This window comes from Carica papaya, chromosome 3 (assembly GCF_054855325.1).
Source record: "Carica papaya isolate Zhongbai chromosome 3, ASM5485532v1, whole genome shotgun sequence".
Classification (NCBI taxonomy): domain Eukaryota; kingdom Viridiplantae; phylum Streptophyta; class Magnoliopsida; order Brassicales; family Caricaceae; genus Carica; species Carica papaya.
In genome coordinates, this window is record NC_142311.1 from 6,880,684 (window position 1) to 6,901,024 (window position 20,341).

At 34.8% G+C, this 20,341-nt stretch overlaps 2 protein-coding genes across 4 annotated transcripts; one reads left to right on the plus strand and one right to left on the minus strand.

Moving 5' to 3' along the window:
• The first annotated feature begins 604 nt into the window (after positions 1 to 604).
• PKT4 (peroxisomal 3-ketoacyl-CoA thiolase 4) lies at positions 605 to 5,668 on the plus strand. Its single transcript, XM_022041276.2, has 14 exons — positions 605 to 805; positions 1,461 to 1,537; positions 1,681 to 1,765; positions 1,874 to 2,000; positions 2,091 to 2,189; positions 2,265 to 2,332; positions 2,432 to 2,539; positions 2,618 to 2,695; positions 2,789 to 2,921; positions 3,004 to 3,100; positions 3,871 to 3,994; positions 4,098 to 4,206; positions 5,213 to 5,296; positions 5,444 to 5,668. The coding sequence occupies exons 1-14, from the start codon at positions 716 to 718 to the stop codon at positions 5,548 to 5,550; spliced, it is 1,386 nt and encodes a 461-aa protein (XP_021896968.1). The 5' UTR covers positions 605 to 715; the 3' UTR covers positions 5,551 to 5,668.
• Positions 5,669 to 6,510: 842 nt separating this feature from the next.
• LOC110813931 (RING/U-box superfamily protein) lies at positions 6,511 to 19,787 on the minus strand. 3 transcript variants are annotated; one of them, XM_022041220.2, is made up of 12 exons: positions 19,638 to 19,787; positions 19,273 to 19,552; positions 17,480 to 18,492; positions 10,428 to 10,651; positions 9,979 to 10,352; positions 9,807 to 9,893; positions 8,730 to 8,930; positions 8,493 to 8,593; positions 7,503 to 7,602; positions 7,286 to 7,384; positions 7,062 to 7,193; positions 6,511 to 6,845 (listed from the first exon to the last, which is right to left on the minus strand). In XM_022041220.2, the coding sequence occupies exons 3-11, from the start codon at positions 18,490 to 18,492 to the stop codon at positions 7,125 to 7,127; spliced, it is 2,268 nt and encodes a 755-aa protein (XP_021896912.2). In that variant the 5' UTR covers positions 19,273 to 19,552; positions 19,638 to 19,787; the 3' UTR covers positions 6,511 to 6,845; positions 7,062 to 7,124. The 3 variants fall into 3 exon arrangements, with proteins under 3 accessions (XP_021896912.2, XP_021896913.2, XP_088071490.1); XM_022041221.2 differs by having other exon boundaries at positions 9,979 to 10,334; positions 19,273 to 19,715; XM_088215364.1 differs by having other exon boundaries at positions 19,273 to 19,715.
• Between the last annotated feature and the right edge of the window lie 554 nt (positions 19,788 to 20,341).

The window sequence follows — 20,341 nt, forward strand, 5'->3', positions numbered from 1 at the left end:
TAATACTAAAACTATTAGTTTTATTATAATATTTATTGGATGTCACGTTTTTATTTTAAAAAATATTAAATTTATTTATAGAATATTTTTTAACTGAGATATTATCATAAAACTCCTTAATATTTTTTATTAATATCAAATTAGTTTTTAAAGTAGCTAATTCCCCATTAATATCAATTTCATACTAAAAATATTTTTCTAAATTAGGAATAATTAGACAAAATTTCTTTTATCAAATTTTCTAATGCACACATGCCATATTATTTAATCCGAATTATTCAAACTTTTTTTTAATAACAGACAATAAATATTACTTTAAATAACTAATAGCATTAAAATTATTATTAAAAAATAATAATATTACAAAAATAATTGATAAATCAATCATACATCGCTCAACGGGGAGCAAAAACAAACGCGCCAGACTGAGCGTGAAAAAGCGCACCAATGAATCACGATAACAGCCATTGCCTCTCATTTCCTCCGTTTCACACGATATTTTTTTGGTTTTTACAGAAAATGAGACAATCTATACTATGACTGTCCAATCCCAAAGCATATTATAATATTTGAATTATTATTTATTCCGGGCGTTATAAAGAGGGAGTCTCGGCTATTTTCTTCATTTCTTTCAGTTTACCATCTCATCATCTAACCTGTCTGGTATAGAACAAGGGAGCAACAGAAAGCGTTTAGCTTGCCGAGACAATAAGCTATGGAGAAAGCGATCGAGAGGCAGCGAGTTTTGCTTGAGCATCTTCGTCCTCCTCCTTCCTCTTCCCACAGTTTCGAGTCATCAATTTCTGTACGTGTGCGCTTGCTTTCATCTTCTGATATTTACGGTTTCCTTTTTACTTTAGTTTTCAGTCTATGCCGATTCGGTTACCATAGCTTGAGTAGTGTTTTAGAATTCTCCTCTCTCTCTCTCTCTCTCTCTCTCTCTTTTCTCGTTTAACGTGTTTGATGATCTGTACATGCTTTTTATCTCTTGTGCGGTAGAAATTTTGATTCATTTTGATTTGATTAGATATAGTATCAGGTATTGCTGATTTACGTAGCTTAACATAATTTATCTGTTTGGTTTGCTGATCTTACGGGATGATCTTAATCATTGAATTGGTTTTCTTACATGTGATCTGAAATTCGGGTCTATACTTGCTCCTTGGAGATTGGGAACTTCTGGAATGAGTTAACGTTCGGATTGAATTGTGACGTGTTCTGTTTTCTAGCCTTTATTTGCTGCATCTGACTTCCAGAACATGATATTTTACCATGAAAATATGTAGCCACTAATATCCTTTTTGCTATTGCTCTTCCTTTTTGTTTTCTTTGAGAAATTGTTGTTTAAGTTCTTTTGAGGAATTGTTGTTTAAGTTCTTAGTGGTTGTGTACCTCAAAATAGTTTCCTTTTCTTTCTTATACTCTTTTTGAATTGATTTATGTTTTATAATCCCAATCAGGCATCAGTCTGTTTAGCCGGAGACAGTGCTGCATATCAAAGGACTTCTTTGTATGGGGATGATGTGGTGATCGTGGCGTAAGTTGCTCCTTTAAGCTATTGATATTTTAATGCGTTGGCTTATAAACTGTTGAATTTTGTTTAGCACCTATTAATTTAAGTTTTGAGCAAGTCTCATTTGCTATTTATGACAAAAAATTTCCTGTTTTCGTGTTCCGCAGAGCATATAGGACAGCCCTTTGCAAATCTAAAAGAGGTGGTTTCAAGGATACTCATGCTGATGATTTACTTGCACCTGTTTTGAGGGTCTGTTAGTTGATGCTTTTACTTTGCGGTTTTCATTTTCTTTTCTGTATTATCTGATTTCTTTTCCCCTGCATTCTTCTCTCAAAACAAAAATGGTACTTCGTGCAGGCAGTGGTAGAGAAAACAAATCTGAATCCAAGTGAAGTTGGTGACATTGTTGTTGGCACGGTTTTGGCTCCAGGATCTCAAAGAGCAAGTGAATGCAGAATGGCCGCATTTTATGCTGGTTTCCCTGGTATTGTTTTTTAACTGAATGCATCATTCAGCAACTATTTGTCTTTGTCATTTTTTTTGTTGCCCGCTTATGCACTATTATGTGTTATAGAGACTGTTCCCGTAAGAACTGTGAACAGGCAGTGCTCGTCTGGGCTTCAGGCAGTTGCAGATGTAGCTGCTGCTATCAAAGCAGGATTTTATGACATTGGTAAATATTCTTAAGAATATGTTTTTGCACTGTCTAAGTGAATTTGTACCTTCATCTTATGTACTTCCAATGTAGGAATTGGGGCTGGGTTGGAATCCATGACAGTTAATCCAATGGCTTGGGAAGGATCAGTCAATCCAAAAGTATGATCTTCCTCTCCATATTTCCCCTCTTTAACTTGGTGAAGTGATTTGATTGGTAGGATTTCTTATCCCTCCCATTCGTTCTTGCTGATATTACAGGTAAAGAGCTTTGAGCAAGCTCAAAATTGCCTTCTTCCCATGGGTGTTACTTCTGAAAATGTTGCACAACGATTTGGTGTAACAAGGCAGGAGCAGGATCAGGCTGCAGTGAGTTGAAAGAATATTCAGTCCTAACATTTAACTGTGAGAGTGTTCTATATTAATTTTCCTCGTTTATTTTGTTAGGTTGAATCTCATAGGAAGGCAGCTGCTGCTACCGCTGCTGGTAAATTTAAGGATGAAATAATCCCTGTAGTTACTAAGGTAAATTTAAGGATGAAATTTAATGATGAAAAGGTCGTGTCTTTGTCTCTGACACTGTGTTTTCGGGGGACTGACATTCATTCACTGGGGCAGATTGTGGACCCAAAAACTGGTGAAGAAAAAACTATCACAGTCTCTGTTGATGATGGAATTCGTCCTGACACTTCTGTGTCTGGGCTAGCAAAGCTGAAGCCTGTATTTAAGAAAGATGGGAGTACAACTGCTGGTATTGTGTGACACTGAATACGTTCTTCTTTTCCTGTTTGAAAAGTTGGATCAATTTACTGAATATTTTATATTGACCATAGGAAATTCTAGCCAAGTGAGTGATGGTGCTGGAGCTGTTCTCCTCATGAAGAGAAGTGTTGCAATTCGCAAAGGATTTCCTATCCTTGGTGTATTCAGGTGTGTAATGCTATGAATGAGGCATGTGTTATCTGAAGAGTTGTAGCAATTTAAGAAGGAAACAGATTGTATGTACTTACAGTTACACAAACCCAGTATGTACAATAGTATTCCTCATGGAAATTTTACGGTGCATTTTGACCATAAAAAAAGTAGTTGCTAGTTTGCATGCAAAAAACACTTTCTCACTCACCCAACAGTGATTCACTTTCTCACTCACCCAACAGTGATTCAATATTCTTTTTGGATCAATCACTTCCTTGCTATTAGGAGTCTGTCTCAAGTTGAAACTCTTTGTCTATTTCTTTCAGAAGTAAGCCAAAATTTCGTATTCATAACATTTTTTGTCCCTTAATGGGTGGACCTAATAGTTGGATGTTATTTAATGAGATTGCTAAAGAGTAGCTAATATTATTTAGTTTTGAAACTGTATTTGAAGATTGCTGCCAGCTTTAAAGTGTGCTCTAGAAACTGGCAACGCCTTGGTGCCTTCTTGAACTATTGCACTTGTCAACCATATTGTCCTTTGCGTGAGATTTGACCTAGTTATAATCCATAAGCATTTTCTGAGGCCAACTAGTTGTCTCTGGGTTTTTTCCTTCTTAGATTTACTCTAACTTGTGCTGTTGTGTCTTTTAAGCTCTAACTGCTATAGCAATTAAAATATTAGCTTGTTTGTTTCATTTTGTTATATCTGTCAAGAAATCATCTGTTTAATTGTTAAGTGTTACTGGTGTTCTAATAAATGTGAGAATTTCTTGATGGTGCAGGAGTTTTGCAGCTGTGGGTGTAGATCCTGCAATCATGGGTATTGGTCCAGCTGTTGCCATTCCAGCTGCTGTGAAGGCTGCAGGCCTAGAACTGGATGATATTGATTTGTTTGAGATTAACGAGGTAGCAACTTTTTCTGTTTACGTTTGTGTCTCAAGTTCCCCTGTTTACATTTGTGTCTCGAGTTCCTCTACGGTAAAGGTAACACTAATTTCTCTTTGAACAGGCATTTGCATCTCAGTTTGTATATTGTCGTAAAAAGCTGGAGCTTGATCCAGAAAAAATCAACGTTAATGGCGGTGCAATGGCAATTGGGCATCCTTTGGGTGTAACAGGTATTTAACAAACTTAGGGTATTTAAGGGCTCTGTTGATTAATTCCTATTTTATTCTAGTTAATTTTTCACGTCTAACTTTCATGTTAGTATTATATTTTAATGTATGGGTTCACTCACATTTTAAAAATTTGAACTGAAAGTAGAATGTGTGTAAAAATCATTTGAAATCTACACTTATAATGAGAGTCCGCTTAAATTGATAAAATTTAAGTTCACTTTTATTTCCTAAATAATATTTTTGTTTTCTGTTATCTCTTGTTTTTATGTAATAGCTTCAGAAAATGTTTTAATGAACCATACAAATCTACGTTCCTCTCTAAATATTGAGATAGGATGTATTTTATGTAACCTTTCTAGAGTGTGTAGGCTTTTTCTCTCTTAATTCTTGTTATGCAGATTTGTTTCTGGTCTAACAACCTGAAATGTTTTCTGGTCCATCTGCAACTGCTTGCTGTTGTGGATAGTTGAGATGAGTTTCCCCTTTTCTTGAGATAATCATTTTCAGTAATATAAGGTGGTTATGAGTTAATTCATTTGATGATCGGCGTGTCAGTTTGCGTTGGATGTGTAATAATTTATTTGTGAGGTGGGAAAAAAGTAAGCTTTTGCATGATTCAAATACTGAAATAGATTGAAGTGTTAAGCTTTTGCCTGATTCAAAAAATGAAATAGATTGAAGTGCTTGCTTGCTTAGCGGTGGTATCAATCACCACCATGATTTATGAGCTCGGATGACCTGTTGATGATACTCAATGTCAGTTCCTCGTGTCAAATTTCAACTCTGGATTACATTTGAATAGTCAATTTAGCTATTTGGTTTTTCTCCTTGGAAAAAAAAAAAGAAAAGCTCTTTGAATGAAGAATAATTATGATGGAGGCTTGTTGTGGATAGCAAAATTTGCTGAACATCAATGAAAACTACAATTGTCAAATGATGGAACATGGTATATAGACTATGCTTCTATGTGTTTTTTTTTTATCGTCTTATGTGTTTTCCGTTGCAGGTGCCCGGTGTGTTGCCACTTTATTGCATGAAATGAAGCGGCGTGGCAGAGACTGCCGCTTTGGAGTGATATCTATGTGCATAGGTATCTCTCTTTCTCTTTCTCTCTCTCTCTCTCTCTCTCTATATATATATATATATATATATATATGTACGAGCATATATATATATATGTAATAAGTAAATGAAATTGAATTTGTGGCTGACGATGGGGGTTTTGGTTTAATTGCAGGCACAGGAATGGGTGCTGCAGCTGTTTTTGAGAGGGGTGATTGTACAGACGAACTCTGCAATGCCCGTAAAGCAGATAGCGGGCTGTTATCGAGAGATGCTCGATAGAATACATACTCTCTCAAGTTTATGCTACTATTAATAATGTCGGTTGAACACCGGAGTATGAATCTCATGCAATAATATGATTTTTATATTATCAAGAAATGACTAATTTATTCGTTAAGTATATCCTTAATTATGAAGCATTTTCCTACTCAGAAAATTAGTCTTAACAAATCCAATATTAGTTTTTCTACAAATGCTTTCGCCACTCACAAACAAGTTCTATGCAATTGCATTCTCCTTAAGTTGATACCCATTTTTTCTTCAGAAAAAAAAAAAATTCGTCTCACTTTTGAAGTGCTTATCAGCCTTACTGCTATTATTGATGGGCTCAAACAACAATCTTTTACCACTGTCTGTAATTGAGAATTCTCAAACTTGATAAATGATAGAAACAATCTCTTCTTGAAGTTGGTAATAAAAATCTCAATTATACGAGTTTAAACCATTCTAGCACACCTTCAATTGCGCGGATTTTGTGAATACACCAAACAAAAATTCTCAAAACGTTAAATAGTGAAAAACAATAAATGTAGTGAAGAAGAGTACATTTTTTTCCTCTCATCAGTAAATCTTTACATCTAAAGTGACACAAAAACCAAACCAGATTATTGAAGATTCTTGTCAATTGGACACGCCTCTAACATAATTTCTTTTACTGCATAACGCAAGATTTCACAGTATTAAAATTCATTTAACTACGTGATCTTCAGCATGAATATAACAGACCTCAGCATCATATTGTCTTTCTTCTAATATTACCATATTTTACATTAACCAATTTTGTTTAGAGAACTTTTATTTCTCTTTTTCTCCAAACAAGTGACTAATTAGATTTAAAAAGTTATAAAAATAGAATTATAAATAAAAAATTGACAGACAATTCAGTTATGTAGATTTTCATCATCTTCAAGACTTCGAGCATCATAGATCGAACGTGATGTACAAACCACTAGTTGCAACTATCAGTAATCAAGAACCATTTTGCCATTCATATTTCACTGTAAAACTGAAGTTGGGTTGGGTAATAAGCAAAAAACAAACTACATTACAGCTACCCTGCAAAAGATCCTTGCTAAAAGATCTCAGTGAGAAAAAAAAATGCAAGCTTGAATCTGTTTTGAGCATTAGATAGCAACACATTAGCACATATCAAAATGATTGGGATATTGATCCCTTGACCCACACCAGCAAGGGCCTAGAGCCCATGTCTGCTCGTGTTCCATGTCCGCTAATCAACATTTTCATCCTCCACATGGTTATCAATCACTCCATATTTGTTCAGGGAACATTAAGGCCTGTGGTAATCATATGCATACTGAACATTAGGCCCTATGTTAATTCAAATAGTTATAAACTTATGATATGCCACCTAACGGATGCTTAAAAAGTAGTTCTCCATTAGAGTATGAATTTTTTTTAAAACAATAGAATGTATTCCTTGGTGTCAAAGCAGACAATTTTTTTTACAAAAATATCAAAAAGGAAGAAAACATAAATAAATCAAGAATTACCTTTAACCCAGATTGCTTGTCAAACTTAACATCTCAATCTGCCTCTCTAAAGCAATGGGAATGCTAGTTTGAAGTTATTGATGATTTGCAAACTGGACATGATGATTTCTGTCTGAGCCACTGGTCAATGCACTGCCACAAACGTCAAAATGACAATTAAAATGCTTGATAATTAAGAGCGTGAAAGGCTTCTTAAATCAACAAAAGAGGGGGAGGATTCACACATCTTTGTGAAATTTGTGTAAGCAAGGGAGATGACGAATGGAATCACCAGTAGTTGGGGTCTCTAGACAAATTGCACAATCTTCTCCGAAAGCATCAGTCTGTGTTAAGAAAGAGAGCGGGGAAAAAAAACAAATTGACAATAAATCCTGAGAATTTTGAGAAAGCTTCCAAGTTTAATGATTTTAATTTTGGCATAAATGATCATAAAAACTGTACCTGCACTTTAGACACAGGTAAACTATTAATTTGATTGACAGATGCCCCAACATGTTGGTTATTGTTCTCATCAAGAGCCAATAGCATTTCATAATCATTTCTGCATAAAACAAACAAGAAAAATAAGAGAACTTGATAACTTGCATCTTATCTATTGGAATTCCATTTACTTCAAAAAATAAAATCCAAATGACTAATAAAATTGTTGAGCTCCGAATCTAAAAGTAAGGTGTCACTAGAAAATGATGCATCCTAAATCTTTATCTTTTTAGGATAAAAAGCCTCAGACTTTTTGAAGATATTAGAGAGTTTGTTCGATCCTTTTTGTTTTGATGCTTCACAAAGTTCAAAATTTGAGTTTTGAGTTTTCACCAAGTGGGTAAAAATAATGCAGAATAAGAAAATCTTAATTTGGAATAAATTAAACTCATTCTGCATTACCTCGTCCATCATAATCTTGTCTTCCTTTCTTTTATGATCCTCAAGACCCGAGTTAAACTCGAAAAAAAAAAGCCAAAGTCTCACTATCATCAGTTTTAACATATTCTTAATAAGGTGAGATGAGGATAGAATGGCCTCTTAAGTCAAATATCACCTAAAATTGGTAAAACTATCCAGTTTCAGCATGTTCAAAGTCGCCATATTCAGAAAATAAATCCTATTGTCGAACTCAAATGGGTAAATTAAGGTCAGGATCATCAGCAAAGTGAAATATCAGTATAAACACTAGAGAAAGAGCAAAGCTAGGTGGTAGCATGCTTTATTACATGATCTAGAGTTCTGCAAGAAAATAATAAAGTGAAGACTTCAGTCAAAACTACAATTCTCTCTTGAAGGAACGTCAATAAATATTGATCGCATAAAATTAAAAAAATTTAGAATGAAATGTTGCACACAGAAATATGAATCTAATCCACCACAGTATGCAAACAACTTAGAGAGAAAAAATGAAGCCAACAAGAAAAAGAAAAGAAGAAGAAAGTTATTTACGCATTGAAATCACGTTGGATTTGGAGAAAGTGACTGGTCATGCTCAAAGGATCACCAAGGTCCTCAAGTGCAGCCTCCATTTCCTCCAATATATCAAGTCTCTGAAAGACAGAGATCAATGTCAGTCACAACATCCAACTTTAAAAAACGGGGAAAAAAACAATAATTTGAACTGCTGAGTGTCCTCAATTGTACTCATTACATATAAAGCTCGCATAAGGAGGCTTCAGGAGTTACCATCTCTAAATTCATATGTGCAGGGAACCTGAAGTTCCTTGGTCTAGATGATGCTGCAGGCGCCCGGCCAGAAAAGCGACTCCTAAATTGCCTCATTCTAACAGGAGTGGAAGCTTGAGCCTGGGATACTCTCCGATTTGAAGAACCCGGCAAAGACTGTGTCTGGAGTTGTCTGCGCAAACGAGGTATTGAAGAGCTTCTCTGTTTAGAAAACACAAGTTATCACTACAAGGAACAGCTTCCTACAATAAGAAGAAAGTTTATGGAACTTTCTACAATAGATGTAGAAGGCATATCTAAAAGCATTGAAATAAACACGAAGAAGATAGTGTGATAAATTTCTTTGCAAGAGAAGCACTCCAAAAAAAAGCAGAGCTTGCATAAATCATCCCGAGTATATATGCTTTAGAAAGGAAATGTTCATTCTAGTATGCACAGATAAAATTTAGAACATGCTCCTTAAATAAGCAAAAGGTCCCAAATGGTACCTCATTAGTTTTACCAGTTTCCTTCCTATTAGACACTTTTACATAGTGAAATATTGACTGATTTTAACAAAAGTTAACTTCTAAACTTCACTTGTTAATTGCTCGACACTGTTACAGATGAACAAATGGTACGCTTGCTAATATGTATTCTATACTGCATTTCATGATAGTGATAATGACCACTTTACAGACTGTGCTGTATGGTGATTATGACTAGAGGCTAAAAGTTTTAAAAGCCAGTTTATGAATGATCCCAAACTATTATATATATATATATATATATATGTATGTATATTAGTCTATATACTTGAGAAAGAAAAACACATTCCATACACAGAAAAATTTAGAACATACTCCTCAGAAGTATGTTCCGATGACTATGCAAAAGTTCTCAAATAGTTTCCCATTAGTCTTACTAATCTTGCTCTCTAAGCGGATAGCTTTTAACAAAAACTAACTTCTAGCTTCAATTGCCATGGCTATGACTTATTGATGCTATTACAGGTAATAAATGGTACACCAGCTAAATATAGTTACTGCTGGTATCATGGTAGCTATGAATGTAAGAAAAATGATAAGGATCAAGTACATGCTCTCTTCTATGGCGATTATGACTAGAACCAGGAACAACTAGATTCTCCTCCTGCTGCAGTGCCCACGCAACACTTTCATCAACCTGTTTAAAAGCCAATAAACATACAAAACTTGACATTTATCTGAGGAATTAAAAAAGAAAATTTTCCATTTATGACAAAAGCAACCTCGTTGTCTCCACCAGATATTGTTGCTTCTTGATATAACTGTTCTTGGAGTGCACGTGCCAATATCTCATCTGCTTCGACTTGTCTTGCCCTTGCATCAGATTCATCACTGTTACTGCATATAGTACCTCGAGAACGATTGCATACCACATCAGGTGATGAATCATCAACTTCAAAAACTAAACCAGGCATAATTTGATGATGATGATTCCAGATCTTGGATGATCTTGAATTAGAAGATTCCCCAGAAGAACCAAGAAAAACAACTTCTTGTTCACCAGAAACATTTCCAGCGCATGCACCATGATTCTCTGAGTTCAATCCATTCCTCTGCTGCCTTTTGGTGACTATGTTAGCTACACAAAAAGGCTCACCTGTTTGATCAGGTTCAGGCACAACCTTAAAACCTGTTTGAGTTGCATCTTGATCAATAGAATAATTGTATGTACCTGTATTTCTTTTATCCCTCGCATTCTCTCCGATTATCTGTGGGTCACCAATGCGCTCAACATTGTTTATTCCAGAAGGATGCTGAGATGTGCTATATAGTGATTGATCTGTTTTCTTTGTACGATAGCGAGTGCTTCTCCATCCACCTAATCCTTCAAAGCATCCAAGTATATCTCCACTTGCATCACCGGTTGCATTAGCTTCCTCTTTATTAAGATTTGGACTGAAGAAATTATCTTACCAATAATTAGAAGCAACACACAATAAACAGATCCACCAAGATTTTGCCATGTCAAAAGTTTAAATCTATAACAGATGTCACAACAAGATTCCTATCTCATACAAGAACTAGAAGAATTATATGTTTCCTTGTAGGGTACATATTGGATAAATCTTTACAATACAAAATCATAAATCTAATTCCCAAGGAACAACATAATAATCAGCGGAAAAGCACAAATAATAGACACCTAAACGCAATGAAGACCTAAGAGGCCAAGTCTCAACAAATCCTAACTTCTTCAGCATCAATTTTAATAAAAATAAAAAGACACAAACTTATATCACATGATTTATAGGACAAGTAATCAGTGTTATCAAGTTAAGCAACATACAAAAGACCGCTAGATCAAAAGGCTGAAAGAATTAAGTAAACAAAGAACCATGCACCCTTTTGAACTGTAAGATTTAGGGAAAAAAATTCTGAATATTTACATATATTCATTACATAGAGTTAGATATATATATATATAGAAGAGAGATTTATATGTGGAAACATAAATCACCCTATTAATGATAGGAAATTAATTAATACTTACATACGAATATTTCATAATATATTTTGTAATATTCTAACACTCCCCTTCAAGCTGAAGCATAGATATTGATCATACCCACATTGTTACGAAAATATTCAATTCGGGTTCCATTCAAAGTTTTTATGAATATATCACCTAATTGTTCCCATGTTTTCACATAACTGGTAAAAATCAAATTCTACTGAATCTTCTCACGAATGAAGTGACAATCAATTTCAATGTGTTTAGTTCTTTCATGGTACACCGGATTTGAGACAATATGAAGAGCAACTTAATTATCACACCAGGGATTTTGCAAGTAATATAGGATTCAAACCCACTTCCACTAAGAGGTGTTGTATCCATAAGACTTCACATGTAGACTGAGCCATAGCTCTGTATTCAAACTCTGTACTGGATTGGGACACAACAGTATGTTTCTTACTCCTCCATGATACCACGTTCCCACCAATGAAAACACAATAATTTGTAGTGGATTTTCTATCAATTTTAAATCCACCCCAATCAGCATCTGCAGAGCATTCAATGTGAGTGTACCCATGATTGTTAAACAGTATACCAAGTTCTGAAACACCTTTTAGGTAGTACAAAATATGTTCTAAAGCCTCCCAATGTTTGACTGTAGGTGTATACATAAATTGACTAACAACACAGGCAGTATATGCAATATCTGGACGAGTAAATGTAAGATAATTCAGTTTTTCAACTAATCATCTATACCTTTCCGGATCATCAAGGGAGTTACTACCATCTTCAATAAGGTGTACATTTGGTACTATTGGGGTGTTATGCGGTTTAACTCCCAACTTTCTACTTTCTGCAAGTAGATCAAGTACATACTTTCTCTAAGATAAGAAAATCTTTTTCTTGTTTCTAGTTACTTTTACTCCTAAGAAATATCTTAACTGACCTAAGTGTTTAGTGTGAAAGTTGGGATGTAAGAATGATTTGAGAGAGAATATTTCTGCACAGTCATCATCTATAATAACAATATCATCAATATAGACAACAAGGAGTAGAAGACCAACTGTTGACTATCTATAAAAGACCGAGTGATCACACTTGCTCTTCTTCAATCCAAATTCCATAACTATTTCACTAAATTTGCCAAACCATGCATGGAGACTCTGCTTTAGTCCATACAAAATTTCTTCAAATGACAGACTTTCTCATACTCCTTATGAGTAACAAACTCAGGTGGTTGCTCCATATACAGTTCTTCTAAAAGGTTGCCATGCAGGAATCCAATTGTGAGATGCTGTAATTGAGATAAATAAACAGACAGATGTAAGTTTTGCCACTGGAGAGAAGGTATCAGAATAATCAACCTCATAAGTCTAAGCATAACCTTTTGCTACAAGTCGTGTTTTAAGTTTTGCTACTGAACCATCTAGGTTTACTTTGATTGAAAAAACCCATTTGCACCCCACAACCCTTTTTCCTTTGGGTAAATCCACCAAATCCCAAGTATAATTTTCATCGAGAACATTTATCTCCTCATGCAACTTCCTTAACTATCTTGGGTATAGAAATTGACTTTATACAAGCAATAGAAGAAGTAGACGAGGGAGACAGATAGTCATACAAAACATAGTTAGCAATGCAACTTCCTTAACTATCTTGGGTATAGAAATTGACTTTATACAAGCAATAGAAGAAGTAGACGAGGGAGACAGATAGTCATACAAAACATAGTTAGCAATGGAATAAATTGGCTAAGGAATAGTGCACTGACATTTACCTTTACGAATATTAATGGAGAGCTCAAGGTCCTGTAAGGCAGTATCAAATTACGATGAACCTAGTGCAGGACATGTATCACAAATTTGTTGTCTTCTGGAATCATCAACTTGCTCAAGTAAGGTTGGAAGCACATCATGTAGAGAAATACCATTATCTATTTGCTCAGCAAAGGCACGTGGTGTGAAATTATAAATGAGTCACTCATCGTCCGACCCCTGACTTGTAGATTTGGACAATAAGGAGAAAAACGATGTATTCTCTGAAAAAACCACATCAGTTGATACCAAATATTTATTGAGATCTAGAGAGTAGCACCGGTATCCTTTTTAAATGCGAAAATATCCCAAAAATACACATTTTAGGACATTTGGATCCAATTTTGTCACACTAGATCGCACATCTCACACATAACAAGTACTACCGAATATCTTATATTACACCGGAAATAAAGACTTGTTTGGAAAAAGAAGACTGTAAGGAGCATCTCCATCAAGTATTGTAGATGATATATGATTAATCAAGAAACATGCTGTGGAAATAGCATCAACCCAGAATTGCTTAGGGACTTGCATTTGGAACAAGAGCGCTCCAGCCGTCTCAAATAAATGTCTGTTCTTTTTTTCAGCGATTCCATTTTGAGATGGTGTATCAATACACGAGAATTGGTGAAAGATCTCGTGTTGAGTCATATAGTTCTGAAATGAGTCTAATATATATTTCTTGACATTATCACTTCTCAATACATGCACAGAAACATTAAAATTCAAAACGATTTTTCATAAAATATATCCAAATCATTCAAGAAAAATCATCCACAAAGGTAACAAAACACTTAAAATCTGTTTTATACACAACAGGATAGGGGTCCCAAACATCATAATGAACCAACTCAAAAGCATACTCAACTCGTCTATTGACTCTTAAACCTGATGAACTACGATGATATTTTACAAACCGTCATGACTCACAATATAGCAAAGGTATATCATGGAATTGAGAACATAACTTATTCAACACAGGTAGAGAGGGATGTCCTAATTGACAATGTGCTTCAAATAGAGATGTAACACTAGAGCATGCAACCGGCCGAGACACCCAGCTATCAAGAATGTAGAGATCATCTGACATATTTTTTTTACCAATAATCTGTTTCGTCGTAAAATCTTGAAGAACACAGTTATCAGAAAAAAATGTAATACAACAGTTCAAATCTTTAGTCAACTTACTCACAGAAATCATATTGAAGACAACTTTAGGTAAACTTAATACAAATGACAAGGTAATACATGAAATTGGTTTTGTAGTCACGGACCCCACAATGTTATAAGTCGACCTATCAGCAACAGTTATAGAAAAATGTGCTTTATATGGTCGAAAACTAGAAAAAATATTAGGATTACCTGTCATGTAATCTGTAGCACCAGAATCAATTACCCATCTATTCGAATAGATAAGACATTTTTTCTCTAATTCAGCGAAAGCAAAAAATTTATTTAAAAATTCCTGATACTGAGTGAATTTAGCATACTCGTCAGCTGAAATCATAATACTTCTTTTAGAAGATGAGCTAGCAATAACAGTAACAATACTAGCGGTCTGTATCTTGTGATTCTGCAATTTCTTACAATACCGTTTTATATGCCCTTATTCACGGTAGTAGTAGCAGACAATATCCATTTCAATTCAGGAATTATAAGAAATATGTCACTCAGAATACTTAAAACACAACAGTCAAAGATACTCGAAAAAGACTGCAAATGAGACAGTAATTTTGAGAAAACAGAATACTTCCTCACACACGGAAACCCAAGAGAACCACACTGCTACCACCGAGCTCACGCACTGCCGCACACGCTGCCATTGAAGTTCATGTGCCACCGCCGGAAAACCATGCGCCGCCGCCAGAAAACACTAAAATTCCTCCTTTCAGCCGAAAATCACCACAAAACCCTAATGAACACCCTGATCCATAATAACGCTCGCCGAAATGCCCTAAATCGTATCAAAAAGCGGAGAATAGCTTGCTATCACACGATCTCCTCCGTTGTAGCTTTCCCTTCTTCTGCTTTCTGGCTTCATGCACAGAACCGGCTGAACGAGCTCCTCTGTGCCTTCTTTCCTCGAATGGGAACCCAAGACGCTCAGGGATGCTCTCCTCCGGCAATCCCGCCGCACGCAGCCTCAAACCGCCGTGCGAACTACTTCCACGGCTTCTCCCGCGTACACCACTGTGCTGGCCGCACTCTGAACTGTCCGAAGATCGGTGGTTGTTTTCCTCTGGCGTCGAAAATGGGTTGTTTAAACCTAATTTTAATCTGATGTAATTTGACGCCTAAAACCCTAACCCTAACCCTAGCTTTGATATCATGTAAGATTTAGGGAAAGAAATTCTGAATATTTTATACATTCATTACATAGAGTTAGAGGTATATATACATAGAAGAAGGGTTTATACGTGAAAACATAAATCACCCTATTAATACTAGAACATCAACTAATAATTACATAAAAATATTCCGTAATATATTTTGTTATATTCTAACATGAACAAACTCAACAATAAAAGCAAGACCATAACTAGGCTTTCCATGCATAACATGACATAAGCAGCAAAAACATATCCTAAATAGATGCAGGCAAGCAAGCCATGAACCAACAGTATTTGTTAAGACAGCTTGTGAAGAGACATTACCACTTTAGATGAGAACCTTTAAAAAAATGAGTATCCACGTGATAACTTCAATATTCGTTTTTAAAACATAAACTAATAAAGATAGGACTTGCCATGTGTAAGGATCTGAATGCAAATAGAGAATAATATACTAGGAAATATAAAATTTGCAAGGGGGGCACGAAAAGAACTATAGAAATGTCTGCAGAAAATTCAAACCCAAGAGGTCTTTGATCCTTTCAAACTCTTAGCTAACCAGTCACTCCCTCTTCTATCTTCATCCAATGAATATAGAAATTTCCTCTACAACCCTTTAGCCTTCCATGGAATATTGATTTTTTATTTACTTATTCATGCATCTGTCTTTTCTATATAAATCACCTATTTTCATCTATGTAATCCACCAGTTAATGAAATATTTTAAATACATTATCATTATCTCCCTCAAATTTCTATCTCTCTTTCAATATCTATCTTTCCTCTCTAATTTTATATTTCTTCCTCTTGCTATTCTCACTCTATCTCTCTCAAATCCTTCTATTTCTCCTCCCACTCTCCCTCTCTTTATATCAAACCCGAATACATACTTTGTTAAAACAGAACCACGTAACCAGGTCATGACACCATGTGATAAATTCAGTATGTTTTTAAAATAGAAATTAGTAAAGATAGGACTTGCAATGAGCTTAACACATTCCCAAACTAGTTGAATTCAGCTCAATCAAAACTTGATCGGAGTTCAATCATAAATGAACTCGAGCTGGACTCAAGCATGAAGAAGAGTTTGTTTGCCAAAATAAGTTGGACCTGAGCCTATAGATTCGTCATCTTATCTACTAACAAATTAAATTTATTTTAATGTTATTAAAATATAAAATATTTTTAATTTTTTTTCACAATGATAAAGGACACCTAACAAACTTTTTATTGAACTTGATTTTATATAGTTTAAGCTTACTCAACTACGAGTTTGACTCTCATCAAAATTTAGCTTTCTACCACAATCTCCTTTAGCCAGATCCAAACTCTATGTTTTTCTAAATAAACCGAGCCTCAAACCTGAAACAAAGTTTGGATCAAGCTTCAAGCAAATCCGGACTTGACAGAATTCGAAAAAATTAAACCCAAATGCCCAAATACTGAGCTAGGATCGGCTTGTTGCCATCCCTAAAAAGATACAAAGATGGAAAATGTTAACATGTCGATGCAGAATTTTGAGTCAACCCAGATAGAGCAAACTAATACTAGATTTAGAGCCTAAAGAATCACATGAAGTAAATAAATATGGTAAAACAATTATATAATTCCCAAGCTGACGGCTAAAGATCAAAATTTTATAGGGCAAAAGTTGTTTGAACTAGAAACAATTGATGAACCCAACATCATCGTTAATTTTTATGATCATTCATACAGCTTATTTAGAAGAAAATTTCTTCATGCTAACTATTCAGCTTATGCTCATGCTTTCTACCTAAATAGTCAAAATAGCTAATACCTAGTTAATAGATAGAACAAGAATATCCACTTGGAACCTTGTAGACATTTTGGTTTCTGACTTTTTCTAAATCCATTGCATATTGGTGTTAAGCCCAACAACCCCTCCCAAAAGAAAAAGATTATTTATTTGATAAAATAAATGCATTTAACTAGGAAATATAACTGTGTAGAAATTTACCTGCAAGACAAGTAACTAGCTTTACAATAAGTTCTTTCAGTCATAAAGTTAAATGAAAATGAGTAATATTCCAAAAAAAAAGAGATTTTTTATTCAATCAAATAAATAAATTTAACAAGGGAAGACCACTGTATAAAAATTTACCTGCAAGATAAGTGATTAGTTTCTCGAACAGGTTCTCTCAGTGTATGAGAGTGGAATAATACCCCCTTTCCCTTCAATTTTTTACTAACATTGTCATCGGCGACAATATCTCTGATATCTATCGGCGAGGTATCACTGGAAACCACCTTCCTACTATGACTCTGTCCAATATCATTATCTCTACTACCGTCCAAGTGATGTTCCACTACTTGTTTAGCCCTAGCTGCGATGACATGGGGAGAAATACAACCATTTCGTACCAATCTTCTCTGCCCATTGGCTCTAGTGGGGTTAATAGGCTGATGAGACAGTAATGGGCGTTTCTCAAATTGAGGTTGAGATTCACTGGACATATCAACATCTTTTTTATCCGCAGCTGAATTTGAAATATCATTTGTAATACCACCCATCTTCTCCTTCCCCTTACATGCAATGCCAACAGTCTTGCGAGAACTTCGACCACCAAGTAATGAAGAACCACCATTTTTTCCATTTTGAGCTTCTCTGATCCCTTCAATTGGAAAATTTTTAGATGAATTCTGCGGGAAGGACATTCCAAGTACATGGTCTTGCATTTTGTGTTGGTTTGAATCTGCAACATTCTTACCTTTTTGGAAAGCAGATAACTTAGAAGGGAACTGAGGACAAGTAGCTTTCTCCTTATCCACGTGCTGTATTTCATTGAAATGCATTTTTTCATGCCCAGAGTTCTTGTCCACAGCTGCTTTCCTAAATAAAAGTGCAGCATCCTTGTTACGACCCTCGGTTTCAGACCTGGGAACTTTCCGATGATGAAAATGAAGTATTTTATCTTGCCCGTTTTCAAATACTATGCCACTGTCCTTTAGCTGATTAAAACATTCTTCATCTATATGACCAGAATTTCTTGAAAGACAAAGTACTGTTGAATTACTATCTCTTCTAGTTTGCTCCCCAGTGTTGGTTTGGCATGAAATTATTCTATCAGGAGTGTCTGGTATGTCTACCACAAAATCAATGTTCATATCCTCCATCTGTAACCATTCAAACAAATACATTTTATCATAAGATGCAATAAATTTAAAAACAGCCCTTAACTAAAAATCTTATTATCCATTATCTAAATATAAAATTTATAATTCATGAACAGAGTTGCTTATAATGATCAATACAATACACCAATAAGAATAAAGTATACACCTCAAAACGTAAATAAATCTACAAACTTCACTCATGGATATGATAAAAAGCATATTGTATAAATAAAAAAGGAACTAATAGGTAGCCTGTGATACAAGCCTTTCTAGAGACTATAACAAGTGCATTCAAAATGCCAAGTCGAAGAAGCCATCACAGTGATGCAGTGCGAAACTCCCAAAAAGAAAAAAAAAAAAAGGACTTGCCACTGATCTTATTGTAAACAGGATAACACTAGTTATTAGATTGACCTATTCAACAGAAATTCAGGGGAAATATAACACAACAATGAAGAAGTCGCCACTGATTCAATGCCATTCAGAAACACAACACAAAAAAGTAGCTACAAATATAAATTCTTCCATAAACAATTAAACTAACCATTTTCACCAATTCAAAATCAAAACTGTTTCAATATATTCAAGTCGGTGTGACAAATAAGGAGTCTCAGAATCAAGATTACACAGCCATGAAATCACATAATGCCCAACTGAAAAGGATTATACCAAATGCCATACCAAACTCAAAAAGAATGCAAAAATCTCAGATTAATTTTACAAAACACTTCAAAAATTCCCAAAAGAATATAAAGAAAAAGGGTATAGGAGGGAACATACTCTCGGGTCTCCCTTCTTCCTATCTATTTATGTTTCCCTTTCTTCCCGAAGAAAACCCCTTCTGTTTTCCGGTAGTTTGCTTCCCTAAATTCCTCCTCCTCCGTCTCAATCGTGCAAAGGAAAGGAAAGCTCTTCAGACCCTCTAAGAACCTCCCTCAAAATCTGCGTCCTCTTTACCTCTTGCGACGACTCATTAATTTGAATTAATCGTCATTGATAGCATCATCATTCACCATCATCATCGTCTCTGACAACTGCCTCACCTGCCCCCTCTTTTAGTCTGAAAAAGAAAGGAAAAAAAAACCGATTTTTTCTCTCTCTGTCGATGAAGTATGAAATAACCAAAGTTCAAAAACCTTCCTCACCTGCCCCCTGTTTCACTCTGAAGAAATAAAGAAGGAACAAAACACTAATCTCTTCTCCCTCTGTCGACGAAGGAAGAGGGAAAGGGGAACGTTTTTATAAAGAGTATTTGCAGGGCCTCGTGTGGGCTGGGTCTCAAGAAAAAGATGAGAGAATGGCTCGGGCTGGGTTGTTTTTCAGGCCTGGTTTAGTTTATTTCCAGGCCTGGCCCGTGCGACGAAAAATAAGCAGAGGAAGGGGAAGAGCAAAACTAAATTAAAATTCAATATTTTTTCTTTCAATTTTTTATTTTATTTTTTCTCTTTACATTTTTTAGTTACTAATATGATAAAATAAAATAAATAGAAGATTATGTGAAAAATTAAGGACACTTTCTTTTGGCATTTTTTAATTTATAAAATTAAAAATTTAAAATAGTACATAAAATCTTATAATAATATATATTTAATTAATACGTAATCACAATTTCATTACAAACACATTCTTTTCCTAATTAATAACTATTACATTATAGTTTTCATTTAACCAGCCAAATATGTTGTAAATCTCTACTTATCAAAACATCTTTATGTTTCTATTATCCCAAAATAAAATTTAGCCACCACAAAAACAGAAATATTTTGAATTAGTGATATATTTTTTAATTAAAAACATCAAAAGTAAAAACTAAATAAATTTGATACACCACTTGTGCTATCATTAACCG